We start from the raw sequence: 13,897 nt of genomic DNA on the forward strand, positions 1-13,897 counted from the left end.
ACCAACTCAGGGGGAAAATTAGTGGGATGTCCTTTCCAACATCACATTTGTTTTTGTTATTTTGTCTTTTTAGGAGCATGATACTGTTGGAGTGGAAGTGTCTGTATCATCCAATGGCATCGTCACAGAGACTGGCTTGAAGAAAAGCTGTGGACCTGTGAGACAGGTCAATGGTGTTATCAACAGGTATGATAGATATTATTTAAAGGTACATTCATAAAAAAAACAATTTTCTCTTCATTTAAAATTTTACCCCAAAAAGAAAGTTACTGTCATGTTCATTCATGCTTATTTCCTCTCTTCATCCAGCTTACGGCCCGGTTCCCCTGTCACCTCGAGCCCAGACGAGCAGAGTCGCTCTGAGTCTCAGCAGAAGTTGGAGCTGGGCCCTCTGGCTTCCTCTGTGCATGACAACACATGTGTGTCGTCCCGCACGCGGCCACTGCTCTCTTGCAGGAAACGCAGGGTCCTCCGGCCCGGTTCGCTCGCCAGTCTCAATCGTAAGGTAAGGAGAGATGTGCATCTTCTCAAGATCCAGTGGCTGGTGTAGTTTTGAGCAAAAAGGGCTGTTCACACTTGAGTCTGATATGAATACTTGACACATAACTAATATAGTTGCACTAAAAATATTCACTAATGATGGATTTTTTTTTTAACTTATTTTAACCCTCTTTATTCTGACTAAAAACAGATAAATCTTTGCTGTAAGATGTGTCAGATTCTAAGTGAAGAAGGTCACTTGGTGTGAATGGGCCTTGAGAGATGTGTGAGACAGAACAAACAAGCTCTTTCAGTGTCACCTGTGGATGTGTTTTACTGAAGATGCACTGAGCTCCTTAAGGTCCCTGCAGGCTTCCTGCAAAGGTTACAGATTAAATAGAGGTGACACAGAAACTGCAGTGTTACAGAGATCACAGTGCTGCTCCAGAACTGACGCTACTGTCGTTTATTGTGTTTTAAGTTACTATGAATATTATATTTGGTGTTTAAATATATAGGATCAGGATTTTGGTTCAGTGGTTTTTCATGTGAAGTAGAAGCCAAGTGGATGTAGTTTGAAATCTAGTTTGGCTGGTTAGGATAGAAACTTGGATTGAAACTTGAAACCATAACTTTTATCATTAATCGCCTCACACCTGGTTATGACATGGTGTTATAGTCCCTGTCCAACAGGCAGCTGTCCTCCGAATGATGGAACAATATCTGCCCTATTCACACTTGCATTTTGCTGCATTCATAACACAGCTTCAAAGTCTTAGCACTGCTTTTATAGATCTGTTTGCTTTCTGAACAGCCTTTAAAACTCGATTCCTCCCATAACACAGGCCCACTGTGAGCGAGAACGTGCAGGCATGTGCTAAAACAATAAGCGCAGCCCCAGTCGATCTCAGCTCCATTACAAATAACAGTGCTTGGATGTCATTCAGAGACGGCACTCTTGAAATGTTATGAGAAATGCTGCCAGTGTCATCAATGTACTAACAGCCAAATTCACTCACGCTGCCAGTTATAAACTACCTGCTAACTGATGTACAGTCCAATCCTAACGTTATAACAAACACTCTAGATGAACACTACCCCAGTTCGCGGCAGACACTCGGTGGCTTTTAAAATTTACACCATTATGTCTGAACACTGACAAAGACCGAAACATACTGTTTAGCTTAATCTCATTGTAAGTAAAGTAGCTGATGTTGAAATGTTCAAAATGGATCGTGAAATACTAATTTGCATTTCATTACAACCAAGAAAGAAGATCAGTTCTGTAATTCCAGGTGTTTTCTGTGTGATTGCAGAGATTATGGTCCCTGTACAAACTGTCCTGCTCTAATGTGAAGCACTCTTGTTTGAATAGGCTCGGAAAAACCGGGCACAGTTGCCAATAGCAACCCTTTCTACCCAGTGCTGTGCTCTGGGTTAATGACACGAGCACATGAGTACTAGAGAACCTGCCACATGCAAAACTGGGTGAGCAGCTCAGGATCCATGTGTGGACATCTGCTGCAGAGTATGAGTGCATCAGGTTGACTCCAGTATATGGAAACAAAGGGAAAGGCTAATCCCTGGCAGAACTACATTTTATTAAGATTTTATTAACAAAAGCAAGATCACAGTGGAAGGCACTTGAAAGACTGGATTTAAGATTAATAAAAAGCATAATTGATGACAGTCTATAGATGCTTTGATATAAAGGCTCTTTCTGCAAAACTCATGAAAAATTCACATTTGATTCTACCAAGGTTGGAGCTGGGATTACTGCCAGACACACAAAAAGTGTAGTGTGTTCACGGATCCTTAATATCTTAAATCTACCAGTTTAGCAAAACAGACAACAAACAGTTTAGTCTTGCCTTATTCTTTGATGTCCTAAATTTGTTCCCAAAACTGATCATCATTTTCATCCATCAAAGGTCATTTTATATGAATTGCAAAGTTTTAGTGTAGATAAACATTTCTGTCTGTTAGTAACTGTTTAAGGGTTAGTTCACCCCAAAATTAAAAAATTATTGTCATTAATAAGCCTAAATTCAATCTTTTTATCATACTGTGTAAAGAAATCGTTTCTCTTCAGAAAATTTGGACGAAACTACATATGGATTAGTTTTATGATCTCTTTATGAACTTTTTGAAGTGGCAAAGTGGTAGTTGTGTAGCTATGAATGAAGCGTACTGAACTGGCTCAGATTTTATAAAAAATATCTTAATTTGTGTTCCAAAGATGAATAAAAGTCTTACAGGTTTGGAATGACACTAGGGCTGGGCGATAAAACGATAACGATAATTATCACAATATATTTTTTCTCGATAAAACGATATCAAGAGGTCGATAAATATTCGATAATGTTTATGCGCCAAAAGCGGAACGAAACTCATTTGAACCGCGCGCCACACGGACCGTTTATCCGCTCGGCTCAAAGTCCAAACGGCAGCGCGAGCTCACTAGAGCCGATGCGTTTACTCTGATCGCTCTCGTCACGAGATCCAGTGAGAAGCGCTTGAATTCAGCGAGGAACACAAATGTCTCAGTGATTTAAACCAGTTTAAAGGCAGATGAAACAGCGCTGACAAACAGGAGAAACACTGTGCGCAACGATACAGTCTGAAGGCTTTTCCGACTACAAATTCCCATCATTTACCATGGATTTACTGTAACGTTAGCCTAGTAATATTAACTGCACCATGAAATGTGGGATATATACATATTGAATTGTATTATATTATTAATGTAGACAATGTATTAAAGGACTAATGGAATATAATTACAGTATTTAATAATGTATTTAGGCTACTGTTTTTCATACAAATACCATAGAAATCATAAAGTTAGATTTTGCCATGATAGTGAGGTGCTATAGGCTATGCCTGGTTTCATCTGTGGTTGTCATGATCTAAATGCATGTTATTGGATGACCAATGGTTAAGTTTAATAAAACTCAAACAGGCAGAAAAAAATTTTTTTACCCCCAAAAAAAATTAGCACATGCAGAAACTAAGAAATTGTCCAATATATTAATTTTGTTAAGGAAAAATGACAAATGTTTGAATGTTCTACCTCAGATTTGTGAAATGTTCACCTGTTTGGCAAGTGTTTGTCATGATATGTTCTGACAATAAAGAGTAGTTTAAAACCACAGTTAACGCTCTGGTTTCTACAACTTTCACTTAGGAGCAAAAATCTGCCTTCAAACTTGAAAGAAATAAAGATTTGACTTTAATCGTGATAATTATCGATATCGACTGATATAAAAAAAATTATCATGATATTTTTTTTTTGGCCCATATCGCCCAGCCCTAACTATAACTATATTTAATACATAAGTTACACTACCGTTCAAAAGTTTGCTGCAGGTAATGTTTTTAAAAATATTTTTGAAATCTCTTATGCTTACCAAGGCTTCATTTATTTGTTCAAAATTACAGTAAATACAGTAATATTGTGAAATAATATTTGTTTAAATTAATATATTTAAATATATTTTACAATGCAACTTACTCCTTTGAGGTCAAAGCTGAATTTTCAGCATCACATGATCTTTCAGAAATCGTGCTAATATGATGATTTGGAGCCCAAGAAACAGTTCTTATTATCATCAATGTTAAAAGCAGTTGTGCTGCTTATTATATTTGTGAAAATTGTGCTAAATTTTTTCTGGATTCTTTGGTCCATAGAAAATTTCAAATGGAAAACTTTTGTAATATTATTAATGTCTTTACTGTCACAGTTGGTCAATTTAATACATCCTTGCAGAATAAAATGTTTAATTTCTTTTAAAAAAAAACTTTTTAACCATAGTATACATTAAGAATTAATTATAGTTATATAATTTACAGAATTCTGAATATCATATATCATATTTAGCAAGGCTAAAAAGGTGTTTTTTGTTGTTGTTTTTTTCAGTTGGGTTTTGTTTACTAGTCGCCATAATTACTATTCATACACATACACTAACTTTTCTCCTTGTTGTTCTCTCTGTCACTCTCAGAGGTCAGTGGCTCCTCGCTGTGGCTGTGAGCTGAACACTCAGTGTGTGATGTGCAGTGGATGTGCTCTCCCTCCTGCAGACACCCAGCACCAGCTCCCCCTACTGGACAGACTGGCACAGTTCGACCCCTGCATTCACCCCATCCTCTCCTTTCCAGATGGTGAGGACGCACCCTGGCTCTTTACATTTCTTTCATTCTTTCCAGAATGCACTCATGTACGTAGACACGGACGCATATAGAGGTGTGTCTACGTACATGTACGTAGACACAGCGCAGCTCTGTCTGTCCTCTGCCTATTGTTTCCCAGTTTGCATCAAGGATTTTTTACTGCATAACAATTAGGTGCTAATTTAAGTGTTAATTATTCTGGATCTGGTTATTGCACTTCTTAAAATAATCTGCAGGCTGCTCTGGGTTTGGAGCAGGTCATTAGTGCTGAGATCTCAGAACTGTTTTTGCTTTTCATGTGTGAGAATTCAGTAACATTTGATTTGAAGAGCTCATCTTAGATCAGCAATCCTTCCCTGTGCTGGTCAGATTAGCTGATCATGCATTCATCTGCCTGACCTTAGCGGTGAGGACCATTTTAAAGAGCAGTGCAACCTGACTCTGGCTAACTTTGCCAATAGCGGCTAGCTTTATCAGGCTAACTGAGACAGACGTATTTTCCCTCATTAATATGAGCCCGCTGTCCTCTCTAATCTGGCGTCTATTGTGCAAATGAATAATGGGCGTAGAAGAGGTAGGTGACACCGCTGGTGAAACCCGAGTAGATGGAGGGAAATAGAAAGAGGAACCAAAGTACGATGAATTTCTAGAATCAAGCTCTGATTCCCCATTCTGGAGAATTACACACATGTCTGGTACACTTTGTGTCACTGATGTAGATGTTTACACAGACCATTAGGTCAGTCACTATTCACATTATTACAGTAGCCAAAGGATGAAAAGGCTTCTGAATGAGCAATGACAAATGGTTAGCAACTCCGGGTTTTGGGTTCAATTTCTATGGAATGCACATAATTATTCATTTTAATGTATACCTTTTTCTATTTAACTTTTCTTTACATCTTTTTTAAAAATAATTTTTATGTGAAGCAATTTGAATTACCACTGTTTAATAAATGTTTTATAAATGGAAAATCCATTTTATTGTGTGATGGATATATGCAAATGTATATGTACGTGTAACACAATCAGCACACGTTTGTGTCTGACTCATAGCCTTTCCTGATACCAATCCAGCCTCTTTTTCCCATAATTTACATTTCTGGCCCATCTATAAAATTGGCATCAATGTTTAAAAAAAGAAGAAAAGAAAGTCAGCATGAATCTGTCGCAACCCATCTTACTTACACAATCTGATGTATTTAAAGTAAAACAGGATATTCAACAAGAAATTTTTCTTTAAGGGGTGGAGAAAGTTATTACATTTAGGTCTAAGATCGAGGTCTCTGACAATGCAAAACCAAAATCAATGCAAAAATGATGAACTTTTGTTTTGTTTTTCTCAGATGTGATGATGAATCTCCATATGCAGCGTGTGCTGAAGGGACACTGGCAGAATCGTCCTCTGGAGAAGATCAAGCCCATCAAGAAGATTTCGCTCAAGCACAAGTTGTGTTTGGGTAGCCGCATCTCAGATCCTTCCTCCAAAGACAAACACAGGCTCGCCAACTCTCTCCTCTCCACAGTCCGTAAGTGTGGGAAGAATAGAAAATAAAACAACAACACTAGGGATGTCAATTTTCACAAATTCCCATGATCGATCGTCGTTTAAATTAACGATCAATTAATCGATTAATCGTTAGCCTTAATACTGCGATATGCGTCTACTGCAGTGGCTATGACAGCATGACAGGGTCTGCAAATGCTGCTCAAAACGCTATGTTCCTCACCAAATGAATTAGAATGGTTTTAAATATAAATAAAGGGCTAGTAGGATTGTAAAATGTTTCGATGTGATTGATAAATTAATTATTTACTACTACTAATACAACGTGTCACCAACGCGAATGTGTGACCGTTGTGGACGCGCTCTTCCTGGAACAACTGCACGCGCTGAATGAATCTGCTACCGTTAAACTGGAGCACTTTGCTAGCACGTTATTTATCTAAAAGAAACGCATCCTATATGAGATTAATAAGATATATTCAAAATAAACATATTACAAATTATATCTGCACAAAATGACGCAAATTCATGCACAAGTGAACTTGAACTAAGTTACGTGCCATTCATTCAGAACTACTCATGTTGTGGACGCGGTCTTCCTGGAGCAACGCGACACGGCAACTAAACCCAAATAATTCACAATGTTTTATTACAATATTGTTCTCTTTATAATGTTATGTAATATTACAGTCCCAATAGTCATTATTAGTCGTGCACTGCCGTTTGAGCTGCGCGCGCTGAAGCTGACGCTTTACTACAGAGTTAATTCTTAACCAAATGCATCCAATATGAGATAAATCAGATATAGATAGGCCTACAGAAAATAAACAGTATTACAACTTACATTTGCACAAAACAAAAGGCTGCGAATGCACACGCAAACTTATAGTCATGATGAAGGTGTAAAATGGTCCCAAACATAACTCCAGCGCGCTCGCTTTACATGTTTCGCGGTTGAGCAGCACGCACGCGCATGAAGACCTGCTTAATCGATGATCGATCAGTTGTATCGATTAAATGTATTATCGACAATTAATCGATCGTCGATTAATCGTTGACATCCCTAAACAACACTTATTAATTAGCCTTAAAGGGCATTTTCTCCACTTTCATGGACATGAAAATACAAAGGATATAGGAAATGGAGGTGGCTGCACAGGAACCAAGGCTTAGCCGCCTAGGCCACTGCTCTGACGGTCTACTAAATTATGAGAGAAAATTCCCTGCATCCTCAGTGTCTGAAATGTCAAGAGCCGAGTTTTCTCCAATGGAGGCAAATTCTTACACCTTTAGGAGAGTCTAAATTTGGTCTAAACGTGACAGCCCCTATGGGCAGTTAAAGTGACCTGTGAGTGTCTGGCCATCATTAGCTGCTCTCTGCAGTGACTCAGCAGTTATTTCTGGTATCATACAAGTCCAGCCACGGTTGCTTACACTTCCCCCATATTCCGGGTATGAATTATTGAACTTTGAAAAGCGTCCAGATTTAGTCATCTGTAGCGTATAGTTGAATGAGTCACATGTAATATAAAGAAATGACTATTATTGGTTATTGTGTATTATTTAATGCAATTTATTGTTTGAGATTTTGACATGGCAATTAATTATTTACATTAATTACGTAAAATAAAGATGACGTATACTGACAAAGAAAGGATAACATTAAAGATTAGAAATAAGAGATAAAAAAAAATGTCCAAAGCAACACATACATTTTGTAAAATAACTGTAAAGGTTAAGACTGATAACAGTACAGATTAAATGTTAAGTTAAACGTAAAAATGCAAATCAACAACAACAAAAAAGATATAACCAGACAAAATATGCAGAGTAACTGAAAAGGGAATGTTAAACAGATAACCGTAACCATTAAAACAAAATATGTTAGTGCAGAACAAAAACAGTGTATCTCATACATAAATTATGTAAAATAACCCGCAAATACAAAGATTACAAAGTTCTAAAAACAAATGTAGAGTATTATATATACGTAGATACACATGTACATATATATGTGTGTGTGTGTGTATATACGTGTATGTATATATGTGAGAATTATAAAAAAAATAAAAAAAATATTTGACAAGTAATAAAATGTACCCTTTATATCATTCTCTTCCTGTCATACTTGACTGTTTTTTCTCTTATTTCCTCTTCCTGTTTGCTTTATCTCAGGTTTGCCGCATCATAAGGTGCGCTCAGAGAAGGTGTCCCGGCAGCAGTTAGACATCCCGATGAGTGCCAGTAAACTTGACTCTCGCCAGCATTTCCGGCAGAGCAGTTCTTTTGACAGGAGCCACAGCCGCAAGAGACCTCGTGAACCCTCGCTGGACCGCACAGAAAGTACGTTCTTCATTATATTTTCCCTCTCATTCATTTTCTTTTATTCACGTCAGTCTTGTTTGCTTTCGTCTCTCTCTTAATCAACATTGAGTTCAGTCCTTTAACACACTTTTTCTATAGATGCTACGAAGTTGTATATGGACATGGGGAGTCCATGCCCATCTCTGTCCGCTTTCAACACACCCACCCACAGCCCCTTGATGAGACAGCCATCGATCTCCGAGACCTCCACACCCCTCCACCTCAACAGCAGCGCCTCTGTAAGATGCTCTTGAAAGCTTTACATCTCTGATTGTGTAAACGCATGAGAACCAAGTTACTTATGCCTGTGTGTGACTCTTACAGACTATTCGAAGACGGAGAGGAGAGAGCCCTTTTGACATCAATAACATCGTCATCCCCATGTCTGTGGCCGCCACCACCCGAGTGGAGAAACTACAGTATAAAGAGATCCTTACCCCAAGGTCAGAGACACAAACTGAGTTTCCCGACGTGTTTATTAGCCACATGAATCTTCAAAGATTTAATTGCTGATTATTTTGCCTTCTGCTTTTTAATTGTAGTTGGCGAGAAGTGGACGTTTTTGCAAAACCAATAGCTGAAGAGGACGATGCAATGGAGGTACGGCCATGCTGTGGGTCACCCAGCAGTTATTTTAGGCTGTCAAGACCGTAAGCCGCCTACCTAGAAATTTAGGGTATTCTAGGTTTGTTTCACTAATTATGCAGGGTTCGAATGTGACGATAATGCCTCGGAATGCTTTCTTGATAGGCAGCTCAATAGGTTTTGAACTAAAATGGCTTCAGATGTAACATAAAAATGTGCAACACTAATTTAAAATCTAGACAGTCAGGAAAAATTGTGTGTCCATATTATGCAGTTTCGACATATTTATTCCAACTAAAGTATGTGTGTGTTGTGACCGGAAGGGGAAACTGCCACACAATGTCTGATTACTGATCAAATTAACTTATTCGTTCTGAGTCAGACAACAAGATTAACATTTAGTGTTTTGAATCAAATCTCCGGATTCAAAATGTTTTGTTGTAATAAATTTATGATGATAAAATAAACATTTAAATATTTGCATTCAATGAACAGCTTCTGAACAACCTTCTTTATTAAGCAATTCTGTAATTTGTCATTTATCTCCTAAATGTTTCATTTTAGGACTACCTTTAATTTTGTATAGCCTGAAGCCCTATTTTGCCCGTTGTATGTATTTAATAATCTTCTCTCGTTCTCTCAGGTTGAGGATCTCTCTGACGCAACATTCTCTGAGCTTCACCTTCCGTATCAGGATCAGGAGCGCTCTCGCTGGAGTTGGACCGCCAGCAACGTCGCAATGAGAAGAGGCAGCAGGTTAGGGAACACCACTTGCATGGCTTTTCTCAGCCCTTTAAAGGGATAAGTGCGATTTCTCCTGGTTAACAACTTTGCCGCTGTCTACATGTGGCTGATTTTTGCACTTCATGATGGCAGATGAGGTGCAAAAAAGAAAACCAACCATTTTAAATGCAAGAGATAAGAAATGCAGTGAATAATGACACCAGGCTGTTCACTTACATCAAGATGTTATAATGAGAAGTCATTGAAGCAATAAGCATTACACTGATTTCACCGCAGCCGCACTGTTAGTTACATGATAATCAGCGCCAGTCTTTTTCTCCACAGGTCGTACAAGTCTGTGGACGGACGGACAACCCCTCTGCTGTGCGGCACCAACCCCTCCACGCCGCAGCCATCATCTCCAGACACGGCACATTTCCACCTGCTGCACGAGTACAGCTCAGTGGCGTCTCCCTCCAGCCCCGTCAGCCCGGAGATGCTGATGCTGTCCGGCCTGTACACGCCTGGCTCCAGAGACTCTCAGCGGATGCTGTCCAATGAGGACACGCGCTGCTCCACCCCAGATACCTGCGAGGAAATGGTAGGCCCCCAAAGTAGAAGCGCCATCATGGTTATTAAAATGATCAGTTATTAAATGTCAATTTAGTTTTATTTCATAAAAATAAATAAAACGTACATGTACATCGATTACACTATGCCACCTCTGTATTAAATAAAAGTTATCACGGCTACATGAAAGTTTCTGATTCAGTGGCTAATACCAAATTTTAACAATCTCTCAATGTTTTTTTTAAAGTCAGAGAAATGTTATTGTGTGTTTTTGTTTTTTTCAAATATGAATGCAAAAAATATATATTTGTCGTAGTTTCCATTCACCACTATAGAGGTTTACCCAACTATGACGACTTCCAGTTCTGAGAACCCTGGAAATATGAAAAGGGTCTGTTGTGGAATTTGGCTAGTGCTCCAATATAAACTAGAGGCTTTATTGTATGTTCAGTTTCACACATGCTCAGTTGTACACCACTGTAAGTCAGTTAGGAAAAAAAGTACCTTTTTTTTTTTAACCTTTATGTACAGTTGTCTTCAATTGTGTGTGCAGATATTTACTTAGTCTGTCTCTTTTTGTCCCTACGGGCTCCCCAACCGGTACAGCCATGGGAACTCCGGACCTTTCCGCTGGACGTGGATCCGCAACAGGAGTGCGAAATCCATCTCAGTCCGGCTGGCGAGAGGCCCTGTAGGACTGTTCGACGTGTGTCCGGCAGCAGGACTTCCAAGTCGGAGTCCGACGCAGGGCCTTCGTCACCTCTGGGCGACGACTGCGCAAAGCAGCAACAAACCAACCCACCCAAACCTACTCACCGATGAAGCCTAGACTCTGCCCACCCACCAGCTTTCAGAAACTCCTGAAACAGCAGCAACGTAGACGGAAAGAAAACCAACAAAACGAATGAAAGTCCCTGTTGTTTGATATTCAAACATCAGTCAATTCTTTCACAGTTTTTAGTGAATTGTATGGCGATATATATATAGACCTGTTTTAATTCAGTCTTTCTTTTGGGTCACTGGAGGACAAAAATGTTTAGGAAGATAAATACAATTAAAAGAAAGAGAGATTAGCTTGAGTGCTAAACCAAAATAAGAAGCTCCGAAATGTATCGTATATCGCAGAAGAGCACTTCCCCCTTAGCATGCTGTCGTACTGAGGGGCTCAGCTTGCATTGTGTGTGGTTCTCTTCCAGAAGTTTTCCAAAATCCCACCTAAAATTACTCGTTCAGCCTTGCAGTTTATACTGGAGTGATAAAACGCAAAAAATAAAGCCAATAATAATGATTACCAAGAGATTTGCACGAAGGCGCCAATGCTTGTCTTAGTTCTCTCTGTGAAAGCACTTCATTTTGAAATCTTTCCACATTCCCTTTTTTATTTTGAACAGACAAACTTCCTCATATTTAATGCCTAGGAATTGCATAAATCACAATTTCTGGTTTAATTTTTGTCCCGTGATCTCTTGTATACCATGGTCCGTATGTGCCCCATTTCTGTCAACGTGATGGAGATAGCAGGTGCCTTCATCACAGCCAGGAGATGAAACTGCCATGTTGCTCTCGTGCGCTTTTTAAACACCACCAAGTCTGATTAGAGCACTTAATTGGTCTCTCTTGCATGACACTATTTCCAGGAATCCTACAATCAGCACCCGAATAAACATGCACAGGCTGCTGATATTGGAGACTCGACTGCACTCGCTGCTTTCAGCATCGGGGAGTGAGTTTTAAAGCACTTGGTACTATGCATGACCAGGTTAGTCCAAAGAACATGCAGTCACTCCAATATAAACTGGAATTTCCTGCCTTGTTTCCCTTTTAACATGGTTCCTTCTTTTATCTCCCAACCCCGTGGAAAAGAGCTCTTCCATTGATTGGTCAGGTCTAAACAGTCTTCGTTTAATACAACAATCTGCAATACTTACAGCCATCATCAAATCCCGTAACTTGATTTATGATGAGTTATAGCATTAGCTGGAGTGCTTGACAAGAAAGGATTTGGCAAAATTTCATTCGTTGGCTCCTCGGTTGCTGTCGGTCACAGCCCCGTTTTTTTTTACTTTTTTTTTATTTTTTATTTGGTAACAACGAGGAACGATTTCTGTTGGTTCCCCAGTCAGCGAGTCACTGCTTTCAGCTCCTTCCTGTTATTTTAACTAATATGAATGTAATGAAGTCTAATAGCGGACACCAGTTACTTACAAATTTTATAAGTAGCTTCTCTGTATCTGTTGTCACACGAATCTAGCTATTGTAGCCATTTGTTCTTGTTTAAGGGATGTCATGTAAACCAGAAATCCTTAATATATTCCTTTTTTATCTCACTGGAGCATAACCGCATTCATAGTGTCAGAGAAATCTCTTCTTTTGAGGTTGTGTGGCAAATTGTAAGGGGACCATCAACGACTGTCCCATTTCCTGCTGAGAAACCCGCCGCCCCTTTTCATTCTTTATCATTAATTATGGTTTTATGTCTCTCTCTGTGGGGGTCTGTGTACTTATCAGGCAAATGTACCATAAGGTTTGACTAGCTTTCAAAAGCCAATATTGTATCGTGTGAGTTATTTTCATACTTTGAATTTCCAATGTGGTGAATGAGGGTTGGGTGAGTCTGGTATATCCTTTAGCATGTAATAGTTTGTACAAAACAACAACAAAAAAAAGTTTATTTTGTACATACCTTGTTTGATTCTTTACTGTGTTTGATGTTCAGGCTGTAGCTGTCCTGGTTGTCTAGGGAGAAGACACATGAGAATATTTAACACACTTCTTTATGCAGAGGCAACAAGAAAAAAAAAAGTTTATGGATAATTGGCCGATCGGACAGACAGGCAACGTTTGTGCTTTTCAAATTAAAAGTGAATTATATTGTACTCAAATGTCTTCTGTCTTTCTGTTGGACTACTGAAATGTTTTCAAGCAAGATTATTCATTACAGGTCTCTGCTTGGATCGCTAAGGATTTGGATTGGACTTTCCCCCAAAAAAATTACATATTTTTATAACGTTAAACTTAACCCAGATCCCGTTACAATTTTTTTATATATTTATATTTTTTAATAATGTTCAAGGACAATGGAGAAAGTTAGGTTACTCGTGTGTACTGGACTTTATGTATTCCACAGATAGCTGGATAAAGGGCCACTCAAGTAAAACTATCAGAAACTGCAGAGAAGGAAGCTAAAGACCACTAATAAATGGGAGGGATAAAATATTATTTAATTGATTAATTTAATTACTGCAGAAAGTCAATGCACTTTAGCTTCACTGTTTAGCATGATTTAATCTAAAACAACGTTTAGATGAAAATGATTTCAGATATTATTGTTGAAAATTTTGATCTTTGCCCCGTTCAGATAGGAAGTAGGTGTTGTACTTTCATGACTTCATGGACATTGCTGGACCGAGTGAACCGACTTTGAAGGTGCTCAATTGGAAAGGTACATCTAATTAGTCATTATACTGACTCCTAGTGGCAATAATGCAGTATCAA

General features: G+C 38.7%; 1 protein-coding gene across 2 annotated transcripts in view; it reads left to right on the forward strand.

Annotated features, from left to right (window-relative positions):
- kansl1b (KAT8 regulatory NSL complex subunit 1b) overlaps positions 1-13,278 on the forward strand; it is a 95,862-nt gene extending 82,584 nt beyond the window's left edge. For both annotated transcript variants that reach the window (XM_082183873.1, XM_082183872.1), the window contains exons 5-15: positions 74-186; positions 310-505; positions 4,485-4,644; positions 6,000-6,182; positions 8,336-8,503; positions 8,624-8,763; positions 8,849-8,967; positions 9,067-9,124; positions 9,753-9,865; positions 10,178-10,432; positions 10,990-13,278. In XM_082183873.1, coding sequence (XP_082039999.1) covers positions 74-186; positions 310-505; positions 4,485-4,644; positions 6,000-6,182; positions 8,336-8,503; positions 8,624-8,763; positions 8,849-8,967; positions 9,067-9,124; positions 9,753-9,865; positions 10,178-10,432; positions 10,990-11,224 — 1,740 coding nt within the window. In that variant the 3' untranslated portion in view covers positions 11,225-13,278. The remainder of the gene's footprint in view (positions 1-73; positions 187-309; positions 506-4,484; positions 4,645-5,999; positions 6,183-8,335; positions 8,504-8,623; positions 8,764-8,848; positions 8,968-9,066; positions 9,125-9,752; positions 9,866-10,177; positions 10,433-10,989) is intronic.
- Positions 13,279-13,897: the final 619 nt, after the last annotated feature.

Source organism: Leuciscus leuciscus (assembly GCF_965113295.1).
Source record: "Leuciscus leuciscus genome assembly, chromosome: 1".
Classification (NCBI taxonomy): domain Eukaryota; kingdom Metazoa; phylum Chordata; class Actinopteri; order Cypriniformes; family Leuciscidae; genus Leuciscus; species Leuciscus leuciscus.